This window comes from Onychostruthus taczanowskii, unplaced genomic scaffold, assembly GCF_017590055.1.
Source record: "Onychostruthus taczanowskii isolate IOZ18803 unplaced genomic scaffold, ASM1759005v1 scaffold122, whole genome shotgun sequence".
Lineage (NCBI taxonomy): Eukaryota > Metazoa > Chordata > Aves > Passeriformes > Passeridae > Onychostruthus > Onychostruthus taczanowskii.
This window is the reverse complement of record NW_024498374.1, coordinates 80,454-103,620: the sequence shown is the minus strand read 5'-3', so window position 1 is coordinate 103,620 and position 23,167 is coordinate 80,454. Positions and strand designations below refer to the sequence as shown.

General features: G+C 43.8%; 1 protein-coding gene across 1 annotated transcript in view; it reads right to left on the bottom strand.

The window, feature by feature from the left end:
* Positions 1-12,752: 12,752 nt before the first annotated feature.
* Positions 12,753-23,167, bottom strand: part of MEGF10 (multiple EGF like domains 10) — an 87,895-nt gene continuing 77,480 nt past the window's right edge. The window contains exons 21-25 of the mRNA XM_041395976.1: positions 22,157-22,284; positions 21,877-22,000; positions 19,659-19,703; positions 17,393-17,599; positions 12,753-16,485 (exon numbers count right to left, since the gene is read on the bottom strand). Of these exons, the coding sequence (XP_041251910.1) occupies positions 16,319-16,485; positions 17,393-17,599; positions 19,659-19,703; positions 21,877-22,000; positions 22,157-22,284 (671 nt within the window). The 3' untranslated portion in view covers positions 12,753-16,318. The remainder of the gene's footprint in view (positions 16,486-17,392; positions 17,600-19,658; positions 19,704-21,876; positions 22,001-22,156; positions 22,285-23,167) is intronic.

The following is a 23,167-nucleotide window of genomic DNA, read 5'->3' as shown; positions in this document are numbered from 1 at the left end:
TAAGTTATATGTCCTTCCCATCACTTACCCCGTGTCCATTTCCATTTCTGTCAAGAACCACTTCCGCTGCTCCCAAAAGAACTTGCGCACGAACCGCATGCAAATGAAGGGCCTTGAGTAAAATTCAGAACCCCAAAACAACAAACCAGCATATAACAAAAGAGTAAAAACCATAACTATAGCCCAGCAGAACCACAGAAAATCATGTGTCATCAACTAGAGCCCGGTACTATCCTGTCACCATAACTTTGACAGTCCTCAGTCTAAATGACACCCCTAGACCATAAGCCAGCAAACACCTTCCTAGGGATCCTCACAAGGATGGAAACCCCAGCTCTGCCGGGAGACAAAGCTGTGCACCTCCTCCTCAGCGTCCTCCAGCGGTAGCAGCAGAGGTGTGCGCGACCCCACAGGCTCCCCGCCCAGAGCTGTCTTTAATAAAGGTGTGTACAGAGGAGCTGGTTTCCTGGCCTGTTCCTTAGACGTGGCAAAACAGGGCCTGGATGAAGAAGCAAGAGGAAACTCTCTGGTCTTCAAGCTGAAACTGTAATAACGTTGGAGGGGCCAGGATGAGGAGAGCCCCCAGTACCTCAGTGCACAGTGTTTTAAAGCATAGCAAAATGGGGTGGATACAAAGGGATAACAAATAGGCTGACACTCGAGGTGGAGTTTTGGGGTAACAAGCAACCAGGATGGGGGAGGAGAGAAGGTTCAGTTGGGGTTGGTTCAGGGAATGAATGGCAGGGAATGTTCAAGAACAAGGGGCAGGGATCCCTTGATAGGTAGGGAAGAAGGGGCAGGGTTGCCTTGATAGGCCGGGAAGGATCTGGAGCAAGGGGAGGGGACAGAGCAAGGGGACCTTGAGGGACAGCTGGAAGGGAGGGCACAACTAAGGAAGAAGCCAATTTGGGGAAAATATTGGACCATTTAACAATGAACTTAATAAAATAAACATAAAACATGAACTGCAGCAAGTGCCAACTGTCCAAAGCTTACCAACAGGCCGTGGTGGGGACCTGACACTTGCTGGTAAGTGTCTTTTCTATCCAATTTGATGACGAGTTTGTGTATCAAATACCAACAGGGAAATTTGGATCTTCTGATGGGCTGAGAGACATTTTAATCACTGGATTCTCTCAATGGACTGGACAATTGACACGTACTCCCAGAAGTCCTGACTGTAGGAACGAGGGATGAAATCACTTTTATTGTCGTGGGTCTGGATCCACCTTAGCATACCACCCTCCCACTCACATGGAAGACTAATGAGCCAGTCTGGGTGGGTCAGTGGCCCCTTCCAGAAGTGAAGTTAAGGGTGCTCGGTGTCCAAGGGCCACATTTTACCATCTAATAGCCCTTGGAACACCCCTGTCTTTGTCATAATAAAACCCAGCAGAGACAAGTGGTGGCTCCTGCACAACCTCCATAAGATCAATGAGGTCACTGAGGACATGGGTGCCCTGCAGCCCAGGCTGCCCTCATCCTCCATGCTCCTCAGACACTGGAGATTGGTGGTGATTGATATTAAAGACTGATTTTTCAACATTTCTCTCCATCCCAGAGATGCCCCAACGTTCTCATTCTCAGTCCCATCCCTGAGCAGGCCTGTCCCTCTTAAGTGGTACCACTGGCATGTTCTCTCAAACAGATGAAGAAGTGTCCATCTGTTGGCCAGTTACTTGTCGCCCACATTCTTTAACCCATTTGGAGGGAATTTCCTGACATTGTAATACTCCATTATACAGATGATATTGTAATATGTACTTTGATTCATATTAGAAACCATGTTTGAGAACACCATCCAAGCCACTAAAGAAGCAGGATTTGAAGTGACAACTGAAAAGATCCAGCAAACCTGCCCATGGACCTACCTTGGACTCCAGATTGGCAAGCGAACCATTGTGCCCCAGCAGCTCACCGTCAGAGATGACCTGAAGACCCTCAGGGATCTTCACTGATTATGTGGAAGCATCAGCTGGGTCCCACCACTGGTGGAAGTCAAAACTGAGAACCTTGCGCCGCTCTTGAACCTCCTGTGAGGCTCCGAGAACCTCAACTTGCCGCGAGCCATCATGGTGGAGGCCAGGGTAGCTATTGAAAGGGTTTTGGAAGTATCGTCCACAAGGCAGGCCCACTGTGCTGGCCTGACACTACCTTTTCAGTTTGCTGTCTTAGGTAAGTTAACCAAGTTTCATGGACTTATCTTTCAGTGGGACTCCACTCAGAAAGACCAACTCCTTATAATAGAGTGGGTGTTCCAATCCCACCAACCTGTGAAAACTATCACTACACCTGAAGAGCTGATGGCTCAGCTGATGATGGGTTCCCTGTCCTCAGGTCAGAGTGTATATATTGCTGTGTTTCCCATATTTTGGGGTCTTTGGAGGAAACCCTGTATTGTGTGCGGCTTATTTCCTTTTGTTTGCTTGTTACTAAAGTTTATTTTTCTGGGCTACTCCATTGTTCTCGTCCCTATTTAATTTTGCCACTCCTGGCTGATCTGGTCTTGGGTTGCACTTGCCATTTGAGGCAAGTGGCACCTGAACAGGGATGCTGATATTCAGGGTAGTGTTAGGATCGGATCAGCGGGAAGTGCTGACCAGTAGACCATCCCTTTCCAAAGTTGGAGTTTTGGAAGCCAGGCCTAGCAATGATGGCATACCTCGACCAAAAGGGGAGAATTTGATGAGGAAAAGCATGTGTGACAGACTGCAGGTAAACGGAAGGTGGGGACATTGACCCATCATTACTGAGTTTTATAAAAGGGTGGCACAAGTTTACATCTTAAGTTTACAGTTTATGGGTTTATTGGAGTACCCAAAAAGTGAAGCTACGATTTGATTTGCCGCTCCAATAGCAAAGCTCATTAATTAGCAGGAGCAAAAATGGCTTTGAGGATGTTTCCAACTGTAGAGGGACATACATGGACAGGTTAAAGTACTTTTAGTTAATCACGGGAAAGAAGTCCAGAAGCAGGAACTTAAAACTATCTTAAAGTGGATTTTTGATTATTTCCCCAATGCCACAGACACACATCTTTACAACGGATTTCTGGGAACTCGGTGGGTGTAAAGATTTACAATCTGACTATTAAAAGAGAATCTGTGGCACCCTGCATGCTCCCTGTTGCAGCATGTTTTTTCTTTAATGCTTTGTTTCTTTCATTTTATATTGTTAGTTTATTCCTAAGTTATATCCTCCCCTTCAATTGTCAGTCTTGTCCCAATTCTGCCCCCTGTTCTCAAATGTTCCCTGTCACTCCACCTACCCAGCTGTCAGTCCCTCCTTGTGCCAACCCCCTGCTTGGACCATGCCTTTGGAAATCCCCTAATCTTTGAGGAGGCTGCATTTGTTTATTTTAATTGTTTCCCTCCCATTGTGACCCCCCATTGGCTTAAGTATTGTAAACCCTGCCTGCTGCTCTTCCCAATCCATCTCCTTATTGGTTAAGAATTGTACCCTCCCCCTGAGATGTCTCCCATGTATAAGTTCATGTACAGCTTTGTTCAGTGTCTTTTGTTCCTAGATCCTCCAGAAAACAAACCTCTTTGGAACCTACACAAAAGACTCCTCCCTCATCTTTGCCTCTGCCCTCGATGCCTCTTGATCAGTGCCTCAGAGGAATCCCTCTAAGCTGTATTCCCATGGGTTTTGAGGAACAGCCCTCTCTTGGCCCGGTGCCAGGAGCTAGCAGGCAGACTCTGGCACCGCATCACTCCCCATTTCTGTGGTGTTCTAGAAGCACTGAAATCAGAGGAAAAGTGTCATGGTCCTAGATCCACTACCACTTTTACCCAACCTCTTTCTCCTACTTCTCCCTTGGCCTGCCCTGGGTGTAGGACATGGGATAAACCTGTAAAGAGACGAGGAGGAGTTACGATGACTCTGCTATCCTGTGTGCTCCTCCGCCTCCTCCACCTGGGGCCCAAAATGGTGATGGCCACAACATCTTGGACCTTAAGCTGCTCTGCCCTACGGGTCCCGGTGCTTTCTCCTCAACCTCCTTCCTCCACCAACCGCTATTTTGTCATGCCATCATCCTATGCTGCCATTTTACTTCAAGGCTCCTTCCTCAGCTCCACCCCTTCTTCTTTGGGCCACACCCTTCTGGGGGAAAATGGAACCACGCCCACCATGGTTCCAGAACTTCCACCCTCCAGTGTGGTGTGGGAGTTGGGCAGCCAAAGTTGGACAGCAGGCTGACCCTGGTTGACAACACAGAAAACATAAATCTAAGGCGGTGAGAAACATCTGTTTAAGTTATAGAGAGGAAGATGAAATTATAGACAGAGTTATGCTGATGTGTTTAAGCCAAACAAGGTTATGTTCTGAGTTTCTGGTAATGAATGGTTGGTTGTGTTTTAGATATGGTTACATTATTGTTCATTGGTTCGCTGCCCTCTGGCAGTTCTGTATCAGTTGTTGTGTTCACCCATTTTTGGGATCTTCAGAGGACATTCTATACTGTGTGCGTCTTACATTTTTTTTTTGCTCCTTTATTGAAGTTATTTTCCGGGCTGCCTCATCAATCCTGTCCCTGTATATTTCATTCTTTGCCACCGTGGCTGGTCCAAGGATTGTCGCAGCGCCGGCGACAACGTGGTGGTGTCCATGCAGGCCATACCAATGGCAATGGCAGAGGCCAAACACCATCATTAATACCCTGTTAATAATAAAGTTGTATTTGTCTCAAAGTCATTCCTTCTCAGAAGAAAACCTAAGTCCTTCTAGATCTGGTGACTCCAAAGACCCTTGGGAGAGGATCCAGACAGCGGCAGTCAAGGAAGGGGATTGGGAAATGGCATTGAAGTTTATAGTAGCTCTGGTATGGTACAGAGAGGGGGGGATATGAATCCAAGATCAGAGTCATTGTCTTATGGGGAAGTAAAGGAAGTGTGTAAAGCAGCAAAGGACTACGGGAGGGAATCACCTTATTTTAAGAATTTAGCACTTAGCTCAGGCTGTCCTCACCACTCAGGTTTTGATGCCACATTACATGAAGTACATGATGACTATGTTGTTTGTTATCCCCCACAAAATACAGCCTGTGGGAAGGGGGGTGGAAAAGATTATTAAATTAGTTGATTGTGGAAGATGCTGATGTTGGGGTTGAATAAAGATACCAGGGTAGAACAAAAGCGAGTGGGAAAATCCACCCTAGTTAGAGTGAGCAAAGTAGTCCACTCCCAGTATCCCCTGTATATGTATGTTAATTGTCTCCGAAAATTTCCTTGTTCTTTGTTAGACTATTGTTATTGTTACAGTTTTACATATTCCTAATCCCTCTTCTGTATTGGACCCTCACTCTCTGACTCCCCTGCTACCCTACCTTATGTAAATTCTATTTACCCTGGCCCTTGGCCCTTTTGGTGCACCCCTTTGTACCATGTTCGCCTTTGATCAGTTTGTTATTTTTGCATTAATCAGCGATTTTTGGGTCACCAATTTGTGCCTGTTCCTCATCTGTCAGTGCAGAATTTGGGGATCTCTCCCCAATCTCTAGGGGTCTGTCCATCCGAGCCAGACCCTGAGTGACCGCACGCTGGTTATCAAGCCCTGACAGCACTAAAAATCAATCACTTTGAGGATGAAGGGGTGCAAAGCCAACCTGTTGATCAGGCTGCACACCTCCTGCGACCTGTATTAGATGATACCAAACATGCAGCCAGAAAAGCACTCATGCAGGTGTTTGATGGCAACAGACTGGCACTTGATTTTGTGGGTGTAAGACAAGGGCCCAATAACCACTGAATGCAATTCATTGACTGCCTTAAGCAAGCCCTTGGAAAACAAGTTAAAGATGAAGGGGCAAAAGACAACTTACTGAGAACACTGGGAATTTCAAACACCAACCCTGAATGCAAAAAGGTGTTTTGTGCTCTTCCACCAGAGCCTGAGCCAGCATTGATGCAAATGATTGAGGCTTGTAATCACCTTGGAACACGGGAACACTCAGCTACTTTACAAGCACAGGCAGTAGGACAAGGGATTGCAGAGGCTTTAGCTGCAATGTGAGTCATCCCTCGAGGGCAACAGCAGGGTCTGAGACCATGGTAGGAATGTGGCAATATAGGATATTTTGTAAAGGACTGCCCCCAGCAAGGAGCGAAACTCGCTCCTAGGACCTGTGGGTGCATAAGGGATTACCAACACACTAACTACATTTGCCCTAAATGGGAAGGTTGTAGCAGGCTGCTGCTGGGGAAGCTTCCATTGGAGCACAGGACAGCCCCATGCAATGACACTAGTGTCCCAACCATCCATGACTGCAAGCACCCAAGGCCAGGTGGCCCAGAACTTCAGCATCTCGTGACAGAGCTACCAACAACCTTGCCTCCACGTGCCAGGCTGGACTTGGCAAGTGCCAAGCTGGTAATACTGAGTGACTTCTCCACTCATAACTGCATCAACAGGACAGCTTGGGCCCAAAGACCAGCCCCCGTGAGCTGTTAATTCTTGGGAATTGGAAGTTGGAAACTGAGGGATTTTTTGTTTTACCATTGGTGCTGTCTTGAATATCTCAACAGGAAATTACAGTGTTAGCAATGTGTCCTGATCCACCTTGTTTAATTCCTCAAGGATTTATAATCACACAAGTGATTTTACTCCCTCATTTAACCAATGACAGCACGCCAGAGTCCTTACTCATGTGGATGCACGTAATCAGCTGCAGTTGACCTCAGCTGACATTCATACTAAAACTTTTAACACCAAAATAATTGTGCTTTCAGGACTTGTAGACATGTCAATCATCTCGTGGTCTGAGTAGCCCCTTGACTGGGCTCTTGCTCCTGCTCTGGGAACTCTGTCAATGATTGGAGGTGACAGCACCTGCCTCAGAAGCATGGAGCTAATGGAATTTGAAGGATCCAAACACTGTGTGGCCACCACCAGACCCTTTGTGGTAAGTGCCCCGGTAAGTTTGTGGGTTAGAGATGTTTTATCTCAGTGGGGAGTACACCTAGAGACAAATTTTTAACTGGGGCCATTTAGCAGCACAGCACCCTAAAACTGACTTGGAAGTCAGACGTGCCTGTGTGGGTAGATGAATGGCCCCTCCCTGAGGAAAAACTGGTTGTGCCTCAGTCTCTGGTACAAGAACAGCTTCAAAAGGAGCACATCACACCAACCACACGTGGGTGGAACACTCTGATCTTTGCCCTCCAACAACAAAACAAGGGCAGGTGGCGACTTTTACAGGCCCTGCGTAAGAACAGTGAGGTCAAGGAGTGTCTCTGTCTCTCTGGAGCCTCTCAGGAACCCTGGCCAGCCCCGGGTCGGCTGACAGCGGGGGGACACTCTCTGGTGCCCCAAGGGTTCTGAGGGCAGCTGGGCTAGTCACCTTTGCAGCAGAAAAGACACTGGAGACATGGGTAGAGGATAAAAGGTGACTCTCAGCAGGGGCCAGTCCAAGGTTTATTCGGAGCTCCTCAGGGGGCCCCACCTCAGTGGTGTACCCGGCTCAGAGTAAAACAAAAGGAATCTCAAGGTCACATTTAAAGCGGGGGAGGAAACCGAGGGTAGATACATTTGCTGACCAATGAAGGCCCACCAGGGATGCAACCTCAGGGATGGACATTTGGGATAGTGTATAAAATAATACTTGGGGGTCTGACTCCTGGCCTTGGACTAATCACTCGACAGCTTGGACCGAAAGTTCTAGATAGAGGGGATGGGATGCTCAGTGACAGACAGAGAGCCAGGGTGGGGATTTGGGGATGATCTCAACACAGGAGAATGGTTACACAGGTAGAGGGAGGGGGTACAAAAAGGGGTACACCATTTGGGGAAAATAAGGAGATAAAAAACAAAGCTATTCCAAACTATAAAAGCACACTAAACCAGTGGAGGATATAGGCACATTACAACCTGGCCTCCTGTCGCTTGTCATGATTCCTAGGAAATGGAAATTAATAGTTAGTGATTGAAAGGATTGTTTTTTGACATACCCCTTCATCCTGACGGTGCTCCTCGATTTGCTTTTTCAGTCTGGAGCATTAACAGACAAGCACCTCTTCAAAAGTATCTCTGGGAAGTACTACCCCTGTAGTAGCAACAAAACTTTATAGGCATTGGAATAAAGGAAAAAGAATAGCAATCTCAGTAATTGGCACCTTGGGTTGCTGCAGAAAAAACATTAAAACAGTTGGATAGTTTTAGAGTGTTGGCTGAGTAAGCAAACCAGTGCTACATTCCTTGCATTGAGTAAACTGCTAACAGGTGTTGACAGTGTTAGTATTGGGCATGCTACACTGCAAAATACAGCTGCAATTTTGATTTCCTACTGCTGGCCCAAGGACATAGCTGCCAAGTCTTTGATGGACTATGCTGTATGAATTTGTCGGGCCACAGTGAGTTCATACATTGGGGCATTCAGGTCCTCAAGGATGGAGTCAAGAAACTTCCAAGTTGAAAATGAAATGGACTGGTATAATGGACTGGTTAAAAGTTTGGGTTTACCAAGCTGGTTGTTGTCTTTAATTAAGATGGGAATGCTATTTCTTGTTGTTTTTATAGTTGTATTGATGTTATTGCTGTGTTTAAGAGGTTGGTTGTTTAGGATTTTAAGGAAGTCTTTGAAGTCCGTATTTGTTTAAAAGAGAAGGGATGAGATGTGGGATTTCAACTAGTTGGGATGCGTGGTGAGCTAGCCTTCATTACCACAGGCTTACATCTTAAGGCTGTGGGAAATGGGATGCTAAGAGGGAAATTGTGTATCTAAGTTATGGTGAGAAGAATGGGATCATGGGAGTGGTTATGTTAATGTTGTTCCATATAAGGTTACGTTTCTAGTTCTTGATTGGTTTGTAGCATGTTACATATCAGGCAATGTTCTTAGTCCCCATTAATGATTGGTTCCCTGCCCTCAGATCAGAGTGTATATTTTGCTGTATTTACCCCACTTTGGGGTCTTTGGAGGAAACCCTATATTGTGCGCGGCTTATTTCCTTTTGTTTGCTCATTATTAAAGTTTATTTTTCTGGGTGACTCCATCGTTCCTGTCCCTATTTAATTTTGTCCCTATTTAATTTTGCCACTCCTGGCTGGTCTGGTCTCGGGTCGCACCCACTGATTGTGACACAAGGACATGTGTGAGGAGCTGCCTTGTTCCCAAAGTTGTTCCTTGTGGTGGTATGTTTTTTCTTTACAACTTCTAATGGTTTGTTCCAGTGCCCCTATGCAGGTGGTTTACCCCGAGTTACCTCCTCCCACCTCCCTTGTCCATCTTCCCAAAGGTCTGCCCTCTATTCCAGCTCTTTCCATGTCCATCATTGTAACCCTGCCCTTCTCCCTTGCCGCTCAGGATGGCCCCGCCTTTGTTTCCAGCACCTTCCCTGTCATTTGTGCCTCCCCTGAGACCTCATTGTTTTGGTTAAACTGTTCTCCTCCCCTGTAATCCCCGACTGGTCTGGATATCACCAGGAGACTCCCTGGGCTGATTCAGCTCTCTGTATTTTACCCACTGCTGGTTGTCCAGGCTGGCAGGGAAGTTGAAAAGAAGAGCACCAGGGTAGTTAAAAAGGTCTTCAAGGCTCTGAGTCACTTGGTTGGTGGGGCAGTGTGGGAAATAGATTTGTATAAATTGTAAAAAAAAAAATTATACATAAGGTTCACAGAGTATACATCTGTATGTAAATTTTGAGATAAGAAATGCTGATTTAAAAATGTTACGGAATAAGACAGGCATTGTTGAAAGAGAAATAGAAATAGAAACGAGTTTCAAAGGATGGCCTTGCAGAAAAGACTAGATACTTTAGAGAGACAAACTATGAAAGATGCATTATGTAAACACCCATGAGGAGTAATTTTAGAAGATTAGCTTTAAATCTTTTGTAGTCTAGTGCAGCAAAAGCTGATAGGCCAAGAAATGCTTATAGTGTGTTGTAATTAAGAAATAGTTGACTTAAAATTGTAATAGTGTGAATTATAACATCTGTATTGTCTCACCTTTCACATCAGAGTGAAAGTAGAGTGAAAGTTTTTAAAATGCCTCTTGGTTGCCCCATCTCTAAATCAGAAAATAACTCAACAGGGCAGGAGCTCTGGAAGTGTTCTGCTTGGTTCCTTCAGTTTGAGGGAAGAGTGATGAACAGGAGAAGCCACATTATCAATAAATTATTTAAGGGCTGGTGCCATCAGTGGAATTCGAGGCAACTTCTGCAGCACCAGGCCTGCTGGAGGCAGATGGGCTCCCTCTGTGTAACTAGGAGTTTTGAAGGAACTAAGGGAAAACAAGAATGTGGGTTACCTTTGGAAAGAGAGGCAAGTAACTCAGGAAATGTTTAAGGTGTATAGAAAAACCCAGAGAGGTAAAAGCCCAATTGGAATGTACCGGTCTCTGCTGTGAAGGATAACAAAAAATATTTTTATAAATACATTTACTGGGAAAAGCATGGGTAAGGACAACATCCATTCTTTATTGGATGTGGGAAGGAATTTGGTAACCAAAGATGGGGAAAAGATGGGGGTACTTAAACACCTTCTTTGCCTTAGTTTTCAGCAGGAAGACAGGTGATTCTCAGGACGAGTGTCCTCCTGGGCTGGTGGGTGGGGACAGGGAGCAGAACAACCCCCCTGCAATCCAGGAGGAAGCAGTCACAGGCCTGCGGAGTCACTTTGGTACTCACAGGTGTGCGGGATCGATGGGATCCATCCCAGGGGGATGAGGGGGCTGGTGGATGAGCTCCCCAAGCTGCTCTCCATCATTTACCATCAGTCCTGGCTCACTGGGGAGGTCCCAGAGGGCTGGAGGTGCCAATGTGAGCCCATCCCCAAGAAGGGCTGGAAGGAGGATCTGGGCAGCTCCAGGCCTGTCAGCCTGACCTGGGTGCCCGGCATGGTTATGGAACAGATCACCTGGAGTGCCATCACAGGGAACCCACAGGATGGCCGAGGGATCAGAGCCAGCCATCGTGGATTCACATCCTAAATCAGGTCTGACCAGCCTGGTCTCCTTCCATGACCAGGTGATCCTCCTGCTTGATGCAGGAAAGGCTGTGGATGTTGTGTGGACTCCAGCCAGGCCTTTGGCACTGTCTCCCACAGCATTCCCTGGAAAAGCTGCAGCCCAGGGCTGGGACAGGAGCACTCTGTGCTGGGCTCAGACCCGGCTGCATGGCCGGCCCAGAGAGTGCTGCTGAGCGCTGCTGCATCCAGCTGGGCCAGGCTCCAGGGGTGTCCCTCAGGGCCCTGTGCAGGCCCAGCTCTGTTCAGTGTTTGCACTGACCACAGGGATGAGGGCATTGAGCCTTTCCTCAGTAAATCTGCAGACAACACCGAGCTGGGAGCTGTGTCCATCTGTGGAAGGTAGGAGGGCTCTGCAGGGAGACCTGGAATGGTTGGAGGGATGGGCAGAGTCCAGTAACATGAAGTTTAATAAGTCCAAGTGCCCGGTCCTGCATTTTGGCCACAATAGCCCCTGCAATGCCCTGGGTTGGGGACGGTGTGGCAGGACAGGGCCCAGGCAGAAAGGGACCTGGGGTTGCTGGCTGACACTGGCTGGACATGAGCCAGCAGTGTGCCCTGGTGGCCAAGAAGGCCAATGGCTCCTGGCCTGGATCAGGAATGGTGTGGCCAGCAGGAGCAGGGAGGTCACCCTTGCCCTGTGCTCAGCACTGTCACCATCATATTTTCTTAAAATTCTTCTCCTGCGAAGCTGAGAGACCTCAGAGAAAAATGTAAATAGTAATTATCTGATTCGCTTCTCCTGTTTTGGTGCTTTGGAACGTGGTAGGTGATTGTTTCATTGGTTTCTTGTGAATTGTTTTAACTTAATCACCAATCACCATCCAGCTGTGTTGGGACTCTGGAAGGAGTCATGGGTTTTCATTATCATTCTTGTTAAGCCTTCTGTCTGTATCCTTTCTGTATGGTTTAGTATAGTTTAGTATAGCATTAAATATAATATATAATATAATATAATATATAATATTCTTCTAAGAACATGGAGTCAGATTCATCAATTCCTCCTCTGTCCTGGAGACCCCAGAAACCACCCCAGAAACAGCCCTGGTGAGGCCGCACCTCAAGTGCTGTGTCCAGTTCCAGGCCCCTCAATTTGGATAGGGATAATTTAGTTGATAAAATGGTGTTAGGTCACAGCTTGGGACTTGGTGATCTCCACCTTCTTTCCCAACCCTGACTGATTCTGTGATTCTGTGAAATGTCCCAACTCTTTTTTTCCTTATGCGGAATCATGACTCTGTATGGAGAACACTAATTTCTAACCAGTGACTATTTACCCAGTGTAATTAATCTGGATCAGTCTTTGTTACTGTTTTATTAATAAGATGGCTATTTGAATGTAAAACAAGTCAGTTACTTAGCATTACGTCCCATTTCAACAGCATTGAAGCAATACTGAGTTTCTCAGATTTGCACAGAAAAGCCTGGAAAGTAGAACTATGCTTTCACAGTACTGGGTTGTAGCTTCTTAAATCTCAAACATTAGACATCTATGATGAATTTTTCTGTTTTAGTATTGAAATCAGTACTAGTAAATTGACTTTAATTTATTTATTTATTTATTTTTAATTTTATTTTCTTCCAGTTATTAAACTGTTCTTATTTCAACCTACAGAGTTTCGTTTTCTCTACTCCTCCCTGGAGCACTGAGTAACTACCCACGTGGTACCCAGCTGCCAGCTGGGATTAAACCATGAGAGCAAAAATGACATTTCACACGTTTCCTGTGCTATATCAAGATATCTCCTGTAGGCAAATGAAAAACAAAGTAAAAACAATCAAAGCACTTCTCATCTTTCATTAGAAACTTTTATTGTATTAACCTACAGGGATGTGAAGTGAAATATATGGTAGTGAAAGGGAGAATGATGAACAGCAGTCATCTTTGGAAAATATATATATGTTTTCACAACAAAACACCTTTTGTGTTACAGCTAAAGAAAAAAAGAAAAGTCAGGCATACTTGATAGGTTTTCTTTAAAAATATAATACAGTTCAATCATATCAAAGTGAAGTCTTATGGACTAAAAAACTGAAAAGCTATGTTCAGTGGTCTAGCACTAGGAAGAGTGTATCAAATGACAAGGTTTTCTCTACAGTAATTGATAAACATACACTCATTTCTTTCAGTAATTTCAGATACTGTATATACAATCTTTAATATAAAGCATTTTTTGTCAAAACTAGCTCTGTGATCTTCAGTCTGGACTTTGGAGCTTCAGTGTAAGAATTACTATTTGGACACATATTGGATAAAAAAATTTGTTGTTAGTGTATTTGAAAATCCAATATGTTTAGAGTAACACATTCCTTGGTTTTGATTTTATCCTAACTTCACTTCAGTATGAACTTGCAGATTGTCTCAGCAGAAAGTGTGAGCACAATGAAATCTTCCTTCCTGTAATCTGCTTGTGCATCTCCAATTAAAAGTTAATGGAAGTTCTCTGGGTAGATCAAGACAAGGACATATTTTTTGTGTAACAGTGTGCTGTGATTAACATCTTGGACACAGCAGAAAGCTGTGGGGTTTGTTATGCTTCTAAGTGGCCTGAATTAATAATGCCTACAGTGTTTAAAGCCTAAAGTTTATATTCACTACTTGAAAGTCAGCTATTAACTCGGTGCAGCCTTTGATTACAATGGTGACACGTTGCTAGGAGAGAGCTACCTCCCTTTTTGTCACTATTGTAATGTGAATATAGAGAGGCAAGGCATCCCTTTCCATTCCTGTCTGTGGTGAAGCGAGGCCCGTTCTCTGAGTGTTTGCTGGAGTTTCTCCATCACCTGGCCCATTCAGCCTCCTCCTGCTGCAGAAAGCACCCTCAGAAGTATCGGAATCGTGTGAAGACCACAGAGGGATCTGCAGGCAGAGCTGTCTGGCAGCCACCAGGGCTGAGCTGAGAGCAGAGTGCACTCCAGGAAATCAGTGTTCTGAGCGCCAGGAATCATTCTCTGAAGTCAACTCACAAGCCACTTGCTTGCCCTGCGTGTCCTGCAGGTGCAGCTCAGATTTATGCAGATGTTGCTGCTGCTGACTGCACCGGAGTTTCACACACACGCAGGCAGGCAGACCTCAGCCACGTGCACATTTAGAACACACACAATCAGCAAAATGACAGTAAACTCATCTATTTTTGTTAATATTTGACTGAATGTTTCACTTGAGGATATGTGACATACTGGAAGTTTTAAAAACCTCCCAACACTCATTCAGCTCTTCCCTTTTCCATGTTAAAAGAATTGTTTTTGTGATGAAGATAATTCACGTAGTGGTCTTCAAAAAGAGCAAGAAGCTTTCATGAGCATCCAGTTGTTAAATGCAGCATTTTCTATTTTTTAGAGAAGAAAGGTTTTATTTTAAAGTCTGCTTCACACAATACAAAAACATTGTATATACCAGTAGCTCTACATTTTATCTAGATGCATACAAACCCAGTCAATACTTCATTTTAGACAGGGATTAAATGGCAAGGAGCCTTAGAAGTCTCCCAGCTAGTATCTGTACTTCCAAATCCAAAGGTAACAATTCTTTATTCCAAGGATGTACTAGAAATGCCCAGGGAACTGCCAAACAGCCAGGATCCTTCTCCCCATCCATCAGTGACACACCAGCCCTCAGGACCAGGTGCTACAAAGGCACTGCCAGGTCATGTTAAACGCTGGCACCTCACTCTTAGCTTCCCAAAAATATCTTTTCAGTGAAAGAGGATACCTAGTCTATAACAACCATGTTATCTTCAGGTTGACGTGTTTGGGGAAAATTCTGTCCAATGGACAGATCCCTTGGTGAATTTAATTTCCACTGCACCATGCAGCTTGTAATAGACTATTTTGGAATGACTGAAAGCCTCTTTTGGGAAAAAGGGGCTGTTTTGGGAAGATGGTCTGCATCCACATGATCAAGAGAATAAGATAAATTTTAAGGAGGAGCTGTTTTTTACTTTACTTCTGCATTCTTGTTGTCATTGTCAACAAAAAACACCTTGATTCCCCTGAATTAATGAATTAATCTGAACTGTTAGGTATCATTTTAATCACCCCTGATAGACATCACTGTGAATTCTTACTTTCATCCTCTTGCTCTGCCCAGAGGTCCCTTGAACCTGACAAACAAAAGGCCAGTTGGCAAAAATGCAAAAGAAATGGACACACACACACACTAGAATATTTTTTCAGTTACAACCTAGTTCACTAAAAACACAGACACACAGCGTAAAAATGGAGAGAGAAGTTAATGAAGGTGAGGGGGGGTACATGTGTCACATTATTAGCAATGCAAAAGACCAGCTTAAGCATGTGTTTCCCTACATCAACTATAAAAAAAGAAAAGGTGCCTTTTTAGCAAGTATGCACAGAGTTTGCTTAGTTATTTCGAAGAAAAAAAAAGTCAGAACACTTGACTATCCTATATTACAGTCATTATTACTACCTTTTTATAAAATGTAAACCCTTCCTTGCAGTTAAGATTTACAGAAGTCATCACCTTTGTCCACTCCTTACGTAATCAGTCCGTGGTGACAAAAATAAACTGATTCAATTTACGTTTTTTTTTTTTAAGTAATAACTGATATGTTGTGGATTATTAGTTTGTGTGTGGCAGAAATAGTGGTCAGAACTGCAACGTATGAAGTTGAACTGTAGCAAAATACTTGCTGAAGACTGGTGCTACAGTACTAAGAGATCTTGAAGCATCATGTAAATATTGATGTATGCAATTATTTTATCTCCAGAAGTATTCAAGCCAACTACATCCACCACCTGCAATGGACAGCAAAGCCTGAGGGTGGATTTCCCAAACAACTGCAACACTGTGCTTCCTTATCCCCATCAGATCTTTTTTCTTGTAATATGTCTTGACTAAAGATAAGAATGGAAGGTAAAATTTGGCAAGGCAGTTTTCCTTCTACTAGTGAGTAACTGGTGAATCAGATCACCTGTACAAAGTGGTATTTGGTAAATTGCACTGTCCTGGGAGTATTACTACTCTGAAACATGACAGACATGAAGCCTATATTTTGAAGTTGCTAAAATGTGATGTTATCAAGACTAATCTGCAAACTACTACTTTTTAAGCCAGTATATTACAGTATAAATGTGTTGCATACCTGTTTCTATAAAACTTACTGCCATGAAAAAAAAAAAAATAATCAGGATCCCCAGAGTGTGGCATTTGTCCATCTGTCACTTGTATATGCAATACAGACCTCGTGCTGAGATTCTGCTTAAGGTACAGCAATTATCTGCAGGACAGATCAGGAGCCAGGAGAGATGGTAAACGAGAGAGGAGGGAGCACGACCGTGCCACTCTGCCCCTTGAGAGTCCCAGGGCTGCAGGCATCTGCTCCTTGCGGGGTCATTTGCTGCTGACCCCCTCTGTGGAGGGCGTGGGGCTCTCCCTGACGGGAAGCAGGTCGTAGTGGCAGGGAATGTGGCTGTTTTTTGGGAGGTCGTAGGGATCCTGGCCGAGGCGCCCGCCGCCGCTGCCGTCGAACGCGCCCTGGACAACGCTCACCGTGGGCTCTGTGAGGAGAGAGAGCAAGCACTCAGCTCCAGGGAAAACACTGGTACTTTATTTCAGTTTCTGCTCCAGCTGGGAAATTCCTCATCGTGCTGAGTCCTGAAATGCAGCTGTAGAAACACAGGTTGGTGTTTTTGCTTCACACTTGCAGCAGGGCCCTGCCATGAGTGTCTTTATTGACAGAAACAAGAGAGCATCTCTTCTTTACATGTCTTTAATTTCAGCAAATTAAATCAAAACAGCAACCTGAATTTGAGGGTTTTAATTAAGAATTTGTAACGGTCCTTAAATGCAGAATGGGTCTGTTGATGGATTTTAGTGACCTCTAATTGCATGCAGAAAAGGAAAATACATCCTGTGACACTGGACACAATTTATTACAGCCCAGAGATGATCAGGATAGCTACCACTCCACAGGACCCCAAAGTTTTCTATAACTAAAGAAATATGGTAACTAGGTAGGGTCCATATAAGTGGAATAGTATGTGGTTGAAGATGCCATTTTATCTTTTATCTATTTTATCTCTCTTATCAAGAGAAGGAAACAGAACTTCAGCCCTCCCATGCATAACTCAGCTGCATTCAGTCTGACCTAGAGCTAAACTACATTGCAGTCAAATGCTAAACTTAAGCTGTTGGTTAAAGGAAGGCTTTCACACCAGGGCAGTTCAGAGGTATCTGTAGGTGACAGAACAAAGCTGAAGGTACTTCAAACCCTGTTTGTGTGAATTACAGCAAAAGAGTAAAAACGCTGTTGTTACACCTTTTGAGCAGAACACAGAATCTGAACGCGTAATTTTGTTTCCCCAGTGGTTTTCACCTGTTTTGATGAAACTGAATGAAAGGATAAAAAAGCCCTGTGCTCTCTGTCCCTAACCCCCAGCATCCAGGGGTGGGTTTTGCACCTACCAACTTCGTACACGTTCTTGCTGGCTGTGGCAGAGCCGGCGATCTCGGCGTAGGGGGAGTCGCGACGTGCCGGGGACTTCATTTCCACGTAGCCACATTCTGAGCTCTTTGGCACTAGGGCTGGTGGGTCTTTGATAGTAGCATAGGGGTTCTCAGAGCTGCTCAGTGAGCAATTACTTAAATTGTACTCCGAGTTCTTCACCAGATCTACAAAAAGAAAACATTTTACTGTCTTGATCACGCTGCCTGCTATGCAGACTGCTACCAAAAATAAAAAGGTTTTGTTTCCTTCTGAGTTCTAAAAAGTCATTCAGAAGTGAATATTTAAATGGAAACTAGTTGTAGCACTTCAAAATTATTTACAACAATCAATGAAAGCATCTCAGCTGCTATGCACTTTAATAGATTTCATCTTGCCATCAGCAAATTACTGTTGAAAAATCTGAGCATCTTCAATTCTGGTTAAAATGGTGCCTAGCACTATACAGAGATACGCTGTAGAATCAGTTTCTAACAAGCACTTCATAACACTTTCTTCCCCTCCAGGTGTAGAACTCAGGACACTTAAAAGGAATCTATATGAGACTGCTCCCAAGAGCAGTGTCTGGGCAAATGGCAGCATGATTTATTTCTAGGGATGGCTTGGGTGGTGCAAAGTTTGGGTATCTGAGTACACAAAAAAGAATAACCAGCTTCTTCTAAGTTCCTGTAATGCACATGCAGGAGAACTGGCAAGGAAACATCAGGTGGCTTGTGATGTCAGGATTTAACTGAAGGATGAATAACTGGTTTCAGAGATGTATTTGCTTGTGCTGGGAAGTGATTTTGTGGTGTTTGTGTTACTTTGTTCTCTGTGTTGCTCTGTGATATAATGTGGTATTTAACATGAGACTTCCTTAGCCCATTCCTGACTCCATACCCAACATGAGACTGAGCTTGGTGGACCTGTCAGTGGATGGGTGCTCATGATTTTGTGATTCATTTGAACTGGGCTTTCTGTAACCACAGAAGTGGAGAATTGTTTAGGTTATAAAAGACCTTTCAGGTCACTGAGTCCAACCATTTATGTAACACTGCCAAATCCATCCCTTAACCACGTTCCCAAGTGCGACATCTTCACATCTTTTAAATCCCCCTGGGGATGGTGACTCCACCACTGCCCTGGACAGCCTGTGCCAATGCCTGACAACGCTTTTAGCAAGGGATTTTTCATGATATGCAATGTCTCCATGTTTGTCTTGTTGCGAGGGGCCCAGAGCTGCCCCCAGGATTTGAGGTGTGGCCTCAGCACAGGGGACAGGCACTGCCCTGCTTCTTCTGCCACCCCATGGCTGGGACTGGCCACTGGCCTCTTGCCCACCTGGGCACCCCTGGGCTCTGTCCAGCTGCTGTCACAGCACCCCCAGGGCCTTTTCCAGCTTTCCAGCTCCTCTGTTCCAGCCTGGAGCTGCAGGTGTGCCCCAAGGGCAGGAAAACCCGGGTGTGATAAATCACTGTGCCAGTTTAATTGTGCCCTGGTACTGACAGGACAAACCAGCTGCTGTCAGTGTGTTTAACTCATCTTTCTTACATCACTGTGCCAGTTTAATTGTGCCCTGGTACTGATGGGACAAACCAGCTGCTCTCTGTCAGTGTGTTTAACACATCATTCTTATGGACTTTGCTACACCTTTTCCAGTGCTTGGATATCCAGGCACCCTTGGCATGCCCTGATCAGGGACCACAAACACTGACACACGGCGGGGTGGCACAGTGTAGAGTCTTGTGAGAAAACTGGGTAACTCAGAAGATCAAAATACCAGATCACTACCTTGAATTTCGGAAGCCTTTCATTCCTGTCTTTGTCTCTGTATTTTGATATCCTTTCCAAGGGCCTGCAGTGGATGTGGGGAAGGTCTGTGGTCATGCAAACCATGCCAGCTGCAGCTGGAATTGCCTTTTAAAGCCTTTCAGCAGAGGCAGCATGTGTTCTGCAGTCTAGGATTGAGCTGTGTTGTGACTCAAGACTGACAAAAACCATTTGATCTGTGACACACAGGGGACTTAAAATGGCTTGGTTTGTGGTTTTAATGGTTTAAAAAAAATTCCAACAATCTCCCTTCAAAAAAGATAAAAAACCCACACCAGCAAACAAACCAATCATGCATTGATTCAGTGTCTAGGAATGATTTTTTGTATTCTCTTCACCTAGAAACCAAAGGTAATCTGGAAGAATAAAAGGCATGTTTATGTAGTTTCATCTAAATACATCAGAAAACAACCTCACCTTTCAGGGACTTGCCCACATATCCCCTATCAAGTCCAAAAGCACCTGAGGAGAAAATGATACAAAAAAAATGGAGTAGTTTTAAAATCAAAGAAAACAAGTGATTAGACAACAGCTTGTAAATGTTTAAGCCTTGGGACTAATTTCTGCCCCAGCTGAATAATTCTCTCACAAGAACTGTGTAACTGCCCAGGATGGGGGTACAGATCACTTGAACTATTTGCTTGGACATTTTCCAACAGGAACAGGGGAGGTGGGTCATAAGGGACCATTAAATTATCAAATTTCACCTCACCTAATGCCAGTTACTCACTCTTGAATAATCCTAGTAAGTGCTGTTGGACTAAAGCTTTGGGTGGTTTTTTTGGTTTGTTTTTTGTTTTTTTTTTTTTTGTTTGTTTGTTTTTGTTTTTGTTTTTGTTTTGTTTTGTTTTGGGGTTTTGTTGGGGGTTTTTTTTGTTTGCTTGGGTTTTTTTTGGTTTTGAGTTTTTTTGTGTGGTTTTTTTTTGTTTTGTTCTTGTTTTTGTTGGGTTTTTTGTTTGTTTCTTTGGGGTTTTTGTTTGTTTTTGTTTTTGGTGGGGTTTTTTGGTGGTTTGGTGGGGGTTTTTTGGTTTTTTTATGGGTTGCTTGTTTTGTTCTTTTGGTTTTTTTGCTTTTTTGTTTTTTTGGTTTTTTTTTTTTTTTTGTATTTTTTTTGTTTGTTTTTTAGTTTTAGTTTTTGTTTGGTTTTTTGGTCTGACTAAACCCTACCTACAAGAAAGGCATCCCATCCAATCTCAGGGTATGCAGAGCTTGCTCCAGTTCTCATTTCTCTGCTTCCAAATTTAATCACTCCCAAATCAGGGTCACCCTGTTCCAGCCCCAGTGGCCTGGACACCTTGCACCTGAATCTACAGCTCTGCAATTACCTGTTACTCGCTGATTTCTCTCAGTACAAGTAAACAGCAGAGCACAACAGCTGTCTTCACAGTCCTGGCACTTTCCTGGTTACTGATCTATTCAAATAGCTTTTACTGATATTGTGGAGAGCTCATTTTTAATTAGGCTGTGTTGTGCTACTATGTTACAAAAGCATTATAAAAGCCTAAAATGATTTTATCTATGCACTGTCTAAACAAAACGAGTAGTTTTCAAGAGGGAAGTGGTATTATTTTAAGGAGACCTTAACATAATTAATTTTATTCCTACCCCACCTTTATTTATTAGATCTCATGTCAGCTGTGCTGTTGTTTTCATGTTTAATGCTCAGGTCACCAGCCTCGAGTTAGCAAAGTAATCCTCTTTTATTTTCTAGCAAACAGACACAATATCAGCATTCATCCAGGCCTCTGGAACCTCCCTGATGCTCAGTATCTCCTGCCTGGGGTTAACCACAGCAAGTGTCTCTCAGGAGCATTCAGTGCAAGTTCAAATGCTCTAAGAAAATGTAAAGGTGAATATTGAGCATTGTGACTGAAATACTTTCCTGAAAAAAAAACAAACCAAAAACCACCACGAAAACAAATCCCAAACCAAACTCAACAGATCTGAGCCTGAATTGTGGTTTGACCAAGGCTGGGGAAGAGCAGGGGAAAAAAAAACCCCAGTGCTGCATACTGAATCTGAATCCCAGGGTCTGATATATGTAAGTACCAGAAATGAAGGAAATTACATTTTCTGAATTATACTGCCACTGAAAGTCCTTTTTAAGGCTTTCACTGGGCAGTGCAATCCAGCCTTTTTGGAATGCATGAGAGTGGAAAAGGGAGAAAAGACAGCATAAAACAGGATACAGCAACTCTCACCATTTCTTGGGAATTTATCTTCTTAAAGACAATGCTCTTTTAGCAAACGGGAGGCATAGCTGGGAAGGTCTGCTATTTACACCTGAAGTGGCTCAGGTAATGAAAAAATACTGTTTAACCCACTGATTGCATTTTGTGGTGATTAAAAAAAAAATAATATATGCAACCTTTCATTTATTTGGTAAGAATTTGTAATTTTGTCCAAGCAGACCCTTACTGTAAAAAATCCATTGTTCTATGAAACTAATCAATAAGCAAATCTTTAAAAAAAATGACATATTTTACACATCATGTCTGCACTGGGCATCAAAAACTGTTCCACCATTCCTTACAAGGGGTCACTTCTTTATCTCTTCCTGCCTTAAGAGATGCATCCCACATACAGTGAATAACATTCCCATTCTCCTCCTTTCTTTCTTTTGTTTTTTCCATACCAAGCTCATTGAGGTAGCCACCGTGTTTCCAGTCTGCTGGCAGTGTTCCTGTGTAGTCCATGACAGCACTTCGTTTTCCAGGCTCCATATTTTTCAGGTTCACAAACAGCTGGCTGGTTTTTGCCTGTTTCAAAGAAAGAGGTAATAAAACTGAAAAATTGCAGGGAAGGTGCTGAATTTCCAGGCCGTAATCAGGAAGAGCAAAAATAAGCCAAATAGGAGAGATCAGGGAAAAATGTAAAATAAACTAAAGACTGTCAGAGAAGTTTTTCTGCTTTACCTTTGCCAAGGTTAGTCTCTCCATGTTGGTGACATGAGGTGGGCTGGAGCACTGAGTCAGAGTGTGGTAACTGGGGTTAGAGAAATAGTGGCTGTTGACATTTCCACCATTGGTATGAGGGATGGTTTCTGGAGAGAAAAAAAAAGGAAAATGAACAATGGAAAGTAACACGGAATTTCTTTATTAGGATACATTTTTGAGAGTGCTGCTCTGATTTCCAAACCTGACCTAGAGTTTCAAAAAAAAACAAAACCCCTAACAAACAAAAACCTAAGCATCTTTTATTCATTCCAAAAAACGAGAGATACAGGGCAGTAAGTGACAAGTCATGTACCTTTTGGCAAAAAGCATTCTCAAGTGTAACCTGCTACCTTAACTCCCCTCTCTGCTGTGGTCACTTGCTCTGTTTTTTCCTTTCTAGTCATCATTACAGTCACTTATACCATTAAACCTGCACCAACATTTTCTGGTGCTTCAAGAACACCAGGACTTTTGCTGATTTGCTTTTTCTTTACTCTTAACAAGTCTCCCTGGTGCCTTCTTCAGCTGCTGCTTTCCTTGACAGTGGTGTTCAGAAGGCACAATTGTCTCAAGTTTCATGTACCCACTGAATCCCAACTCACAGACACTATAATAGGTCAAAAACTCCTGTTTGTTTCATTGCTCCTTCCCTTAGTCAGTTTCAAACCTTTTGCTGTTTGTTTCTCTGCAGAATCTTGCTACAGATAATATGAAATCCTGATTTCCTACACTCTTCCTCTATTCAAGCTGTTGGCATTGAATTTAAAGCCCCTTGTAGAAACCAGATTTTGCCACACTCTTAACAGTATTATAAAAGCAGGCACATAGGATAGAAATGTCCATTTAATGCAGAAAAAAAGTTTAAGGATGTAAAATGTTGCAGAGGAAAAGTGAAGTATAGTCACTTCTCTTTATATTTAAGACATTTTGCCAGGGTGTGCCACCTTCATGGTATCAAGAAGCAGAAATATGTGAATTCAAACCCTGTTA